General features: G+C 51.2%; 1 protein-coding gene across 1 annotated transcript in view; it reads right to left on the bottom strand.

Moving 5' to 3' along the window:
• MTARC2 (mitochondrial amidoxime reducing component 2) overlaps positions 1-9,475 on the bottom strand; it is a 28,809-nt gene extending 19,334 nt beyond the window's left edge. Inside the window, exons 1-2 of the mRNA XM_002717499.6 lie at positions 9,117-9,475; positions 3,657-3,830 (exon numbers count right to left, since the gene is read on the bottom strand). Coding sequence (XP_002717545.1) covers positions 3,657-3,830; positions 9,117-9,403 — 461 coding nt within the window. The 5' untranslated portion in view covers positions 9,404-9,475. The remainder of the gene's footprint in view (positions 1-3,656; positions 3,831-9,116) is intronic.
• Positions 9,476-12,228: the final 2,753 nt, after the last annotated feature.

Below are 12,228 nucleotides of genomic sequence, written 5' to 3'. Positions count from 1 at the left end.
TCACATGTACTATTTCACTCCCCAAATGTCCATAATAGGGCAAGACCAGGCTGAAGCCAGGATCCTGGAACTCGATTCAGTTCTCCCATATGGGTAGCAGGGAGCCCAGAGAAATCTTCCACATAACTACATAGGAAAAGATGATGTGTTATGGTTATTTAATTCATTCTTTGAAACCTCTTAAAATACTTTCCACATACTGATCTGTCACCAAAAAGTATGCTTTAGGGGCAGGTGTTTTGCCATTTGGAACACCTGCACCACATAGCAGAGCTCCATCCACGCTCCCTATTCCAGCTTCTGCTAACACAGACCCCGGGAAGCAGCAGGTGATGGCTCAAGAGGCTGGGTTCCTGTCACTCACACGGGAGTCGCAGATTGAGTGTCTGGCTCCTGGCCTCTGGTCCTAACTTTTGCAGGCATTTGGGGAACCAGTGGATGGGAACTCTCCCCCTCCACCACCTCTCAAAGTAATAAAAGTTACTTTGAGTAATTTAATAGAGGCGCCTTCATTTTAGTGTAAGATGAACAAGTTGGAACCACTGACCTGTAACAATTTCACCCTGTTATTGGAATCATCCTGTTTATCAACATCAGTTTTTCCATGCGGGGGCAATGCCACAAGTAAGATGTGGGGTGGGCAGAGGGTTCCGGGTGTGATCTGAATCAGTGTTGAGAGCCAATGGGATTTGAACATCTGGAAAGCACTGCCCTGAAGTGCCCCTACCTTCGAGTACTCTAGGAGGAGTTTCACACACACATCCTGTGTGGATGCTGCGCCAGCACGCTGATTCCAGAGGTGAGACAAGGAAAGGCAATCCATGTGGACACCTGAGCTGCTCACATGGGCCCTTAGGTACCTGGAGGCCCAACGTCCTGGTCCGAAAGGTAGATTCGTCCTCTCACCTCCTATCCCATCTATTGTCAAAGCTTGAAGCTGCTCTTTTAATGTTTCTCTGTTTTTTGCTTCCCCTCTAACCCCCTTCTTGGAGCCATTGTTTGGCCCAGATTCCTTCTTGCCTCTGTCCCTCTGTCCCTCTGATGTCCCTCTCCTGGCCTTCAGCCCTTCCTGTGATGCTCAGCTGCAACCACACTGTCCACTGCTCCAAACAGACCAGCTCTTCTGCAGTTGCCTGTGTACCCTGCCAGTGAAAGCTGAAAAATAAAGTGACACCCAGGACGTTCAGCCTGTCCAAATGACTCTGTTAAGGGACTTTTCTATTTCCAACTTGAGGTTGTGATTTATTTTGTTTTAATCTCTAGTGGGCTGGTGTTGCGTATGGTAATCCCTGTCATTTTCCATCTTCTATGATAGAAATTATTTTTTAAAAATTTGTATGTTTTTTATGATTTTTTTAGTTATTCAGCTCATCTTCTATGAGCTGAATGCTTGTGTCTCCCCCAATTTCCTGTACTGAAGCCCTCACCCTTACTGTGATGGTATTTGGAAGTAAGAGCTTTGGGTGATTAGGTTTAGATGAAGGCAAAAGGGTGGAGGCCTGGTGATGGGGTAAGTGCCCTTACAAGAGGAAGGAACACAAGAGCTCTCCGTGCCTCCCTGCCTCCCTGCCCCCTCCCCCAAGTGCAACCACAGAAAGGCCTTTTAAGAAGGAGAAGGTATCTGTCTGCAACCCCGGAGCAAGGCCCTTCCCTGATACTGAATCTATACTCTCACTGATCTTAGACTTCCAGCTTCCTAAGCTGTGAGAATAAATGCCTATTGTTTAAGCCTCCAAGTCCATGGTACTTTGTTATAGCAGCCGGAGCTAAGATACCATCTTATACAATTTCTTCAGTTTTTACCCATCCCCATGACAACCAATCCATTAAAAAAATGGCTCATAAATACAGGCCTAACCAGCTGGAAGGATCAGAGTGTGGATTCCACCTCTGGGTCAGCCCAAATGCACAGCTCTCGGAGATCTGCAGAAACACAATGCATGTGAGGAAGACAATCACACTACACCACTCCACCTGGCACCCTTTTCAGTCCCGGGTCAGTATCCCCACAGCAGCCTCCTTTCTCCTGCTTTCCATCCAAGAAAGACTTGTGCCTCCCTAGGGCTAAAGAGCCTGAGGGGAAACGATTATTGCCAATGAGTCAACACCCATATCCTCACTCCACGCATGTGAGCTAAGCAGGCACCCTCCAGCCTCAAATGCCCTCCAGTCTAGTGGGGATGGCTGTAGTGTTTCTCATCAATGCATTTGTCTGCTCAAAATATGTCATTAGGGAGAATCATTTTCTCTCTCTGCACATAGGTGTTAAAAGCAAAGGCCTCGGAGGCAGGTGGGTTCAAATCTCAGCTCCACCTTGGTGTGACAGTGATTGGTGTCTTGGCTTCCTTATCTGTAAAGCAGAATTAAAGGTACTCATTTCTTAGGCTTGCTTAGAGAATTAACTAAAATATTGTATTCAGTGAATTATTGCTTCACAGTTTTGAAAACTGGGTTGTAGCTCAATCTGTTTGAAAAATCACAGGATAAGGGTTCAAGCAGTCTATCTGAGGCTCTCCTCTGAGCCCTGGGATCGTTGAGCAATACTGAGTTCCACATGCTTAAAAAGCTCAATTACAAAGGGAGCCAGAATAGTCTATGACAAGCATCCAAGTCTCTTACACTTCCTAATATCAAAGGACAAAACTCGGCAAGCTTTGGAACTTGCCAGCCTGGCAGGGGTTCCCCTAGACTGAAAAGAATCCAAAGCCTGAGAGGTGAGGATCCCTCATACCCAGTGCCTCCTACAACTGCCTCCATCTCCACCATGGACAACAAGGCTGTAGAGTCTCTCCAGATCGCTCCAGCATCCTTGCTGTGCAGCCCTAACTTGCTGCTGCTACAGGCACCACTAACTCCCTTGAATGCCTGGCTGGAGGGCTGGATATCCTGAAATAAAGGTGCATCTGACTTGAATGAAAGGAGACGAGCCTTAAAGACTGGCACCTTGTACCCCCTGCACACCTGTATTAGTCATGCTCTTCTGTATTTTTGGTGCTCCTTGCTGATGCCGAAGGGGCCGCCCCTCCCAGAGCCAGCCAATCCCAGAAGAGAGTAAACCAGTCATCCTGCACGCATGCCTTTCACATGAAAGAGTCCACACCACCAAGTACCTCCCGTGAGCCCTTTCTTGCTGGGCTGTACATCCTAACCACCCCAGGGCCAGGCAGCAGACAACCAGGGACAACCTCCATGCCCCACAGCCTGCTGAAATTATTCAACCTGGCCAACCCGAAACCTGGCCACCTCCAGGCTTTTGTTTTTCCTGCAGAAACCACGTGAAGGCTGCTGACCGCACTTGCCCTTTGTTGCCTCTGCCTGCTGATGAACCCTGGCGCTTTCCCTTGTGACCCCATGCAGCATGCCATGCCTCCCATTCTAGAAATGTGTGAGTATAAACAGGTTCTTTCTGCAGGACAGTCACTGCTGGGTCCCCAGGCCTTAAGTGATTCAACCTAACCCTAGGTACCAATGAAACAATTCTCTGCGTCACCCACTCGCACCTGAGCACTGGCCCAATCCTGACCCAGACTATATGTCTCTTAACTAGTTCCTTTGCCAATTCCATCACCTCCTGAACAAACAAGACAGAAAGCAGGGAGGAACCTAAAGTTAAACCAAATCTGTTGCAGTTCGTGGAATGTCCCCAGCCAGAACACCTGCAGTCATGGAGTGTGTTGGTGGAAGGCGGCCTGCTGGGTAACACCAGCTGGTCCATCCCCGGAGCGCTGAAGATCAGGCTGTTTTTCTCATAGCTGATGGAGACCAACACAAGGCGAGGCTCCTGCCGGGCAGTAACCATGTGTCCATCTTCCTTGATCACCAGCCAAAACCTGCAGAGAAGCAAACAAGGGCACACTCAGAAAATTCTTCTCCATCTTCTCAACAGTTTCCCTCTGGTTTTCTCAGAACTCTCCGCCTGCCTGTCCAGGGACCCAGCACTTATCTCTGGATTATTACCAAGGACCAGCCCAATTCTTCAGGTCTACACATTGGTGTCCCCAAAAGGAGTGTGTTTAGTGAAAACAGCCCTGGAAACAGACAGTCTAGCCCATGCATAAACATCTACAGATTTGAAAAACAGGAAATAAGACTGGCTTAGCAGCCTTCCCTCATGTTTAGGCTTACTTGGTTTGGGGCTCTGCTGCTATGGTCAGAAGCTTCCCTGGAGCCTGTTAAACATCTCTTTGATCCCCAGGGAGAGCAAAATGCCTTCCAGGGATGGTTCAAAGCTACTGGCCCAAGGGTCCTGGAAGCCCTGACCAGGTCTTGGGATGCTGCAGCCTGCAGAGCATGCGGGCGCCCTCTTCTCTGTTCACCTCACTGTGACTTGCAGGTCCTATGTCGGCCAACTTTCCTCTTTCTGCACAACTTCCGGTGCAGTGGACAAAGATTCACAGTGTCATGTATTAGACAAGAACTCCCAACTTTGTATTCCCCTGGCATGAGCTGAAGAGTGACCCAATCAGTCATGCTTTTATTTACAGCAGAGCACAGATTCGCAATACACTGCACAAATGATCTGGCTGCTAAAACAATTGTTCCTCCTGTAGGAAAAATTAAATCTCAAGAACACTATAGGACCTGCAGACAAGTGGAGGGGGAGAGGAACTCTGTGGGCACTGGTGAGAGAGCAACCATCAAAAGCCATAGCTTCTCCAAGTGTGGACAGGATCAAGAGGGCAGCCCTTCTAAAACAAGGGGCAGCTCCTCCCAGGGAGACATCTCAAACTATGACAGGGGCCAGCAGCCATGCCAGTGGTAACTTTGTGACGACATCTAATATGGAGTGTCGGGAGCTCAGTCTCTGCACTTTGCTGACCCTGGCAGATGGTCTTGCAACTAGAGCCTCTCTATCGACAGAGTCCCTTCCATGCAGCCAAGCCAGCAGACAATGCCGGGCTAGCTGGCATTAGTGGCATGTGAGGGTGTGACAGGTGATGGCATGTTAGGAGTTGTCTTGGCTACCTCCTTACCAAGAGCTGGCTATGCTGGGCCGCAGTGGGTACCTACCCCTCTGAGGAAGCCAGTGTTGTCTTCGTAGGTCTTTGCAGAGCTCTCTGCTCCACTCATCCTTGGGATGAGTTCTGTAACAAGGATCTCTGCCTATTTCATTATAGCCCCATCTCCTTGGGGCTGAGCCCTCTTCCCTCTTCCCTGCCTCACCTTGGGTGCAGCGGCCTGGCTGATCCTGTGCTATGGTTGGAGTATATCCCCCTGAATTTCATGTTTTGGGAAAATAATTTCCAAATTCCTACGTTAATGATACTCAGAGGTGGGACCTTTAGCAGGTGAGCGCTCTGCCTGCAGGAATGAATCAATCTCTTCATGGATTCACGGGTTGTCAGGGGAGCAGCTCTGTCATAGAAGCAAGCTGTCTCGGGTGCACTTGCTGTCTCACCACGTGATGCCATCGGCCATGTTACGATGCAGCAAGAAGTCCTCACCAGATCTCGGTGCCGCCCTCTTGGACTTCCCAGCCTCCAACACCAAGAGCCCAATAAACCTCCGTTCTTTATAAATTAGCCGGTCTCAGGTATTTTGTTTAGCAACATGGACTACAGCACCTGCTTTAGTTAATCTTACCAAAGCCTGCACCCTTCACTTCCAACACGCCTCCATCCCCAGACAGGACCCCCCTCCTCTGAGATGTGCACACAACCAGAACAACCAGAACACACTCCAACTGGAGTGACAGCCCAGGTGCACATCAATCTTTTTTTTTTTTTTTTTTTTTGGCAGGCAGAGTGGACAGTGAGAGAGAGAGAGAGACAGAGAGAAAGGTCTTCCTTTGCCGTTGGTTCACCCTCCAATGGCCGCCGTGTCCAGCGCACTGCAGCCGGCGCACCACGCTGACCCGATGGCAGGAGCCAGGTACTTATCCTGGTCTCCCATGGGGTGCAGGGCCCAGGCACTTGGGCCATCCTCCACTGCACTCCCTGGCCACAGCAGAGAGCTGGCCTGGAAGAGGGGCAACCGGGACAGAATCCAGCACCCCAACCGGGACCAGAACCCAGTGTGCCGGCGCCACAAGGAGGAGGATTAGCCTAGTGAGCCGCTGCGCCGGCTCACATCAATCTTGTCAGCGCCTCCATGGGCTGAGCATTCTCACGCCCCATCCATCTCTTTCAAGAGAAGCCCTTCCCTGTGGCTATCACTGCTGCCCTTTCTAAAGCCTGTGGAGGGGAACTGCTGGGGTTAACAGTGGGAAGGGGTGGCTAGAGGTCTCTTGCTACTCACTTCGATCAAAAAGGCAAGTGGTGCCTTGCAGGGGATTCAACACTGGGGCAGGACAAAGACAAGGTTGCTGTCCGTGGCATGCCCCAACCACCTTGTTACTCTGTCAACCTAAGTGACATTTTTCATCTCTGCACACAAATCATGCCCAGTGAATGAATAATTAGCTCTGTCCTGCCAGACCTGAGGAAAAGAGAACTCTGGAGTATGGATTTTTGTCATGACCAAGCTGTCCCTACCTACCCTGTAACACTAAATGTTGGTATCTTGATTTGACAGGTAAAACGTGAGCATGCAGTAACGGGATCTGTGGGGGAGCTTCAGGCTCAGACTCCCCAAAAGCAACTGTGACCTCTGTGACCAAACACAAAGGGGAGGTGGAGCCCAAGGCATGAACAAGCTCATTTCTCAAGTTACAGGTAGACCTGGGGAGCAGGAGGAACTGAGCCTCAAAGTGGAGAAAGCAAAATCCCCCCAACACACAGGGAGTGGGAAGGGAAAGACACACTGGGTTATATACTGAGAGATTCCTTTCTCCAAGAGATCAGGGCTGGCTTCAGAAGCGATTTGGAGAGGTGCAAGTGATCAGATGTAAGTCATAGGTGGCTGGTAGGAAGAGCAAGGATTTGCAAGGTCAGGGAAGGCAGCCAAGCCCTGCCAGCGTCTGCACCAGAGAGCCAATGCCAGTATTTGGCTGGGTGGACTTTAAACACCTTAAAGCTCAGGTACTCAACCAAGCTCAAGTACAAACATGCTGAGAGCTTTGAACAAAATAGCTCTAGAAAAGTGAGGCACAGCACACTTGCAGAGGGCAGTCTCAGCTCCTCTGAACCATTTCAAAGACACAGGTTGAGGAATTAAATGAGTCCTTTGCCCACATTCTAGGAATATGCGTAGTTGTGTTCTTGTGTTCTCATGTGGAGGCAACAGCAGCTATCAAGCAGAGTACTTTCAAAATTTGCTTTCAAATTTTAATGATCCTTCATTTTTAAAAATATCTAGGTGAGATGGGGTCTTAGGGATCAACAAGTTCAACCTCTCATTCTCCAAATGACAAAACTGGGGCTTGGCGGAGTTAAATGACTTTGTCCAAGCTCTCCTGATCCCCAGTAAAATCCCTGTACTTTTACATCCCATCCTAGTTTCAGAGAAACAGTGTGAGAGCAATGCTCACCCAGGCCTGAGTTCAAATCCCTCCAGCACATACTGGTTTTGTGATCTTGGGTGAGATATTCAGCCTTTCTGATATGGTTTCCTTCTCTGCAACAAGGAGGTAATAGTATGCAACCCACACCATCCTTAGGAGTTTCAATAAGATAATCTGCAAGACAAGGTTTCACCAGCTGCTGCATATCAAGAGCAGAAGTGTTTGTTTCATGGCCCTCTGGCCACTCTAGTCTCTTCCCTAACTCCACTCCCTCCCAAGCACTCGTCCTGGGAAAGTTGATCCAGTTCTCTTTATTGTAGGATGCTAGCGGGAGCAGGAAAGCACAGGCAAGGACACATCCACTTTCCTGGGTACAGACCGTCACGGCAAAGCGGTAACAATGCAGAGTGGGAAAGCAACCATTTTATTCTGATGATCAGAGGATCCATGGAGAAGAATCGGAAATCTGTGAAGGAACTGCACTCCTTCACGCACGGAAGGGAGCAGTGTGCGTCCATTTTCTCTGGTTGTGTATCATGGGCATGCGCTGCTCCCAGTTCTTGGAGGGTGTCCAGGACTGCTGTGCCTGAAGTCCTTTCAGCGACAAGCAGCCTTCTAAAGCCCTCCACACTGGAATAGGCTCCAAGCATCACTTCGCAGTGGCTTCGGACAAAACCCCTGAATTCCTGCGTCGGAATCCCTTGGGGGGAGGGGAGAATTAAACTTCTAGACAAGTTGGCTTCACTCTTGTTGATTCTGAGTCAGTAGTCCTGCCTGGGATACCACTCTCAAGAAATTGCAGTTTTAAAACCTCTCCAGGATTAGAAATCTGGAATGGGGAAGGAGGATGGACTATCTCCCGTGTGATACATGGTCTACATACGCAACACTTTTCTAAAGCAAGTGATGTTTTCCAGTGCAACAGGAGCCCATATTGTCCAAGAGGACAGCAGAGCACCCACGCGTCCTGCAGTGGACACAGGGCAGCAGGTGGCCTTCCGCTAGCAGGTTCCTTGAATGACCAACTTGCATATCTTACCCCTCCCCCAGCTAAATCATCCCAGCCACATAAAAATCATGGTCCTCCTCAAATTGAAATTTCTGTATCGTGGGCCTCATGTAGGGAAGGACTGTGCTCCCAGATTCCTGGCTGAGGACCACAGCGCCCCTGGGAGAAGTGGATGTACCATTCTCCTAATAGCGAGTGTTATCCCCAGCTCCGGGGTAGGGAACTCTCCCTCACAGCCTCCTGCTACCCTCCCTGCCCCAGAAGAAGAGCAGACTCCACTGGTTATTTATTAAAGTGGAGCAAACCTCACAGGCACAATTCCCAGGATTGGAGAAGTGGGAGGAACCAGCCCCAGCAAGGCTGAGCCAGTGTCTTTGAACAACACTAGGGCTTTGCTTTGTTCCTGTCCACTGTCAACGGCATCTTAATTTTCTGCTATTGGGCTTTATACTAAGACAGCATGGGAAGCCTTGCAGGCAGCAGAAGCCTCAGAGATAAGCAGGTCAGAGTCCCTCCTGCCACAGAGGAGGGCCGGTCCAAGGGGGCAGGGCTGCCTACTTCACCAAGTTCAGACAGGAGCTTGACCTCCCCAGCTAAGGGATCAAAGGCCAGCCCTCATTCTCCAGTTCGCAGGAGGCAAATATCTAATCTCCTTTCCCAAGAGGACAAGCCCCACCTCCTGCTCCATGGCTTGCCCGAGAGGCCACGCGCCCGACCCGGCCGTACCTGTCCCGCATGTGGCCGCTGCGCAGCCCCATGGCCGTGCACTCCGCCGCGCTCACCGGCACCCCCTTGCAGGACTTGACCGGGTAGATCCAGAGCTTCGCCACGGTGCCCACCTGCTGCAGCTGCCGGCGCCGCCTGGGCCGTGCGCGGCGCCAGGCCACAGCCCCCAGCGCCACTGCTGCCAGTCCCAGGGCGGCGACCCCGAGCCACCCGGGCCGGGATTGCGCGGGGAGGCGCAGTGCGGGGAGGCCGAGGCCAGCCAGCGCAGAAGAGCCTGCGGCGCCCATGGCGAAGCGAAAGCCTGAATACGGACGGCGCAGCAACTGGGCCTGAGAGAACGAGCTGGCACTCAAGGTCTCGGGCGGACAGGCGGAGCCAAATCGGCTCCGGCGCCGGCCCTTCCCCCGCTTTCCCCACAATGGTCGGGATTGGCTGCCCGGAGTAGGCAGGGCCTGGAATCGGGTGCCAGAGGCCAAGAGGGCGTGTGGAGGGTGAGGTCCAGCGGCCTGGGGGTGGGGGGCGGGTACACACCAGCTCCGTTCAACTAAGCAGTTGAGCTAACAGCAGAATTTCTTAGACATGGTAAGGTTTGAGGTCATTTGTTTATTTTTCAAAAGAATGTCTCTTTAACCGTGGCATGGTAGTGGAAGAGTGGAAGGAGGCCAGCCCATGAGATCCCTGCCCCCTGGAGAAGACACCCCCTCTGGAGGGCAGTGTGGGAGGAGCATGGGGAATGAGGGGGAACCTCAAGGGCCAGGCTCCCCAGGCTGTTTGTTGTGAAAAGTGAAAGTAAAGCCAGGCCTGAGCTGGCCTCCCCACCCGACAAAACTCCCTGTCTGAAATCCCAGGCTGTTGGGCTCAGCCTCTTGAATCCCCCTCATGGCCAGGACTTTTGGGTGTTTTCAGCCCGGCGACAGGAGTGAGGTACGTTAAGTGTAAACTTGGACCTGACCCCCTCTGCCCCTGCAGACTCTGGAGAGGGTCAGAGCCCGCCGCCCCCCGCCCCCCACCCCCCCCACCACCCCCCACCCCCGTCAGAGAGCAAGGAGCTTGAGAGCCGCACTCCCGGACAGGCAAAGGTCTTATTAGTTACTTATCAGCATTGATGATAATCAATGCGTTGATTACTGACCAGGCTTTGCACCGACTGGCACTGAGGATTTGAAGTTTAGATAGAAGAAGCCGGCCCTGCACCCAGGAGTTCACTGGGCTCCTGGGAAGTCTGGTGACTCTCCTGCTACTCCAGAAGATGGTGTGAGACCCTAGGCATGTCGAGATGCAGTGAAAGTGGCCAGCCTTGTGGCACAGTGCATTAGCCGGCACCCCATGAGTGCCAGTTTGAGTCTCGGCTGCACTGTTTCCAATTCAACTCCCTGCTAATGCACCTGGGAAAGCAGAAGATGATGGCCCAAATGCTTGAGGCCCTGCCACCCATGTGAGAGACCCGAATGGAGTTCCAGGCTCCTGGCTTCAGCCTGGCCCAGCCTCAGTCACTGTGGAGTCACTGGGGAGTGAAAAAGCAGATAGAAGATTTCTCTTTCTCCCTCTGTCTTTAACTCTGCCGTTCAAAAAAAAAAAAAGAAAAAGAAAAAAAAATGTAAGCCAGCACCGCGGCTCACTTGGCTAATCCTCTGCCTGTGGTGCTGGCACCCCGGGTTCTAGTCCCAGTTGGGGTGCTGGATTCTGTCCCGGTTGCTCCTCTTCCAGTCCAGCTCTCTGCTGTGGCCCGCGAAGGCAGTGGAGGATGGCCCAAGTGCTTGAGCCCCTGCACCCGCATGGGAGACCAGGAGGAAGCACCTGGCTCCTGCCATCGGATCAGCGCAGCGTGCTGGCTGTAGCAGCCATTTGGGAGGTGATCCAACGGAAGGAAGACCTTTCTCTCTGTCTCTCTCTCTCACTGTCTAACTCTGCCTGTCAAAAAAAAAAAAAAAAAAAAAAAGATGCAGTGAAACCATAACAAAGGAGTAGCTGCATTTCAGCATAGTGACATTTTCAGATGAAGGAATGTTTGCAAAGAAAGGTGAACTTGAGGAGGGATTTGGGGAGGGAGTGGCAGCAGAAGAGATTCTGGGAACATGGGATGGCCTGAAGACATGGAAGGAAACAGAATACAGCATGTTTGTGCCCCAGCAGCCATTCTGCTAGATTAGAATGCACCAGGGTCTGGGCAGGTGGCAGGAGCTAAGGCAGGAAAGCTAGGCAGGGCCCAGATGAAGATGCACCGTGTCTCTACTTCAAAGAGCAGTTAGCATGAGCAGACTTCCAGGTGGGAAGGTCACTCAGGCTGTTTAGAGAAGAAATAACACCAAGGGTGGTTAGATGCAAATGCCCAACTTAAGGCTGAAGAGTTCCCAAAACAGGGAAAAATAAGAATGTGGGTGGAAAGGGACATGTGCATAAGTGAGGTACATCAGCAAGCACGGTATGGGTTGGACTCTTTAGTCTTACCAGCTATTTGTTTCTCTTTCCCCTTTCTCTGCCTTTTCCTTTTTGATTTATAAGAGCCATTGGAAATCAGGAACATTCCTCTTGGGGAATTCCCTGTGGCCCTAACATCTCATACAGGCATCAGTTCAAATCCCAACTGCTCCACTTCCAATCCAGCTCCCTGCTAATACACCTGAAAAGCAGTGGAAGATGGCCCAAGTCCTTGGGCGCCTGCACCCAAGTGAGAGACCTGGAAAAAGTTCCTGGTTCTTGACTTTGGATCAGCCCAGCTCTGGTCATTGCACCAATTTGGGGAGTGAACCAGCAGATGGAAGACCTCTCTCTGTACCTTTGCCTCTCAAATAAATAAATAAATAAATCTTAAAAAAGAATAAAAGAAAAAATTCCCTTGGAGCTGACACTGAGGCTTGGCAGATAAAGCCACCACCTGAGATGTCAGCATTCCATATGGGCACTGGTTCATGTCCACTTCTGATCCAGCTCCCTCCCAATGTCCTAGAAAGAGCAGCAGAAGATGGTCCAAGTGCTCGAATCCCTGCCATGCATTTGGGAGATCCAGATGAAACTCCCGGCTCCTGGCTTTGGCCTGGCTCAGCCCTAGCTGTTGGAGCCATTTGAGGAGTGAACCAGAGGATGGAAGATCTCCCTCTCTCTCTAACTCTGA

Source organism: Oryctolagus cuniculus, chromosome 13 (genome assembly GCF_051225735.1).
Source record: "Oryctolagus cuniculus isolate XC-2025 breed Fujian yellow rabbit chromosome 13, ASM5122573v1, whole genome shotgun sequence".
Taxonomy (NCBI): Eukaryota; Metazoa; Chordata; class Mammalia; order Lagomorpha; family Leporidae; genus Oryctolagus; species Oryctolagus cuniculus.
This window is presented reverse-complemented; position numbering and strand designations above follow the sequence as displayed.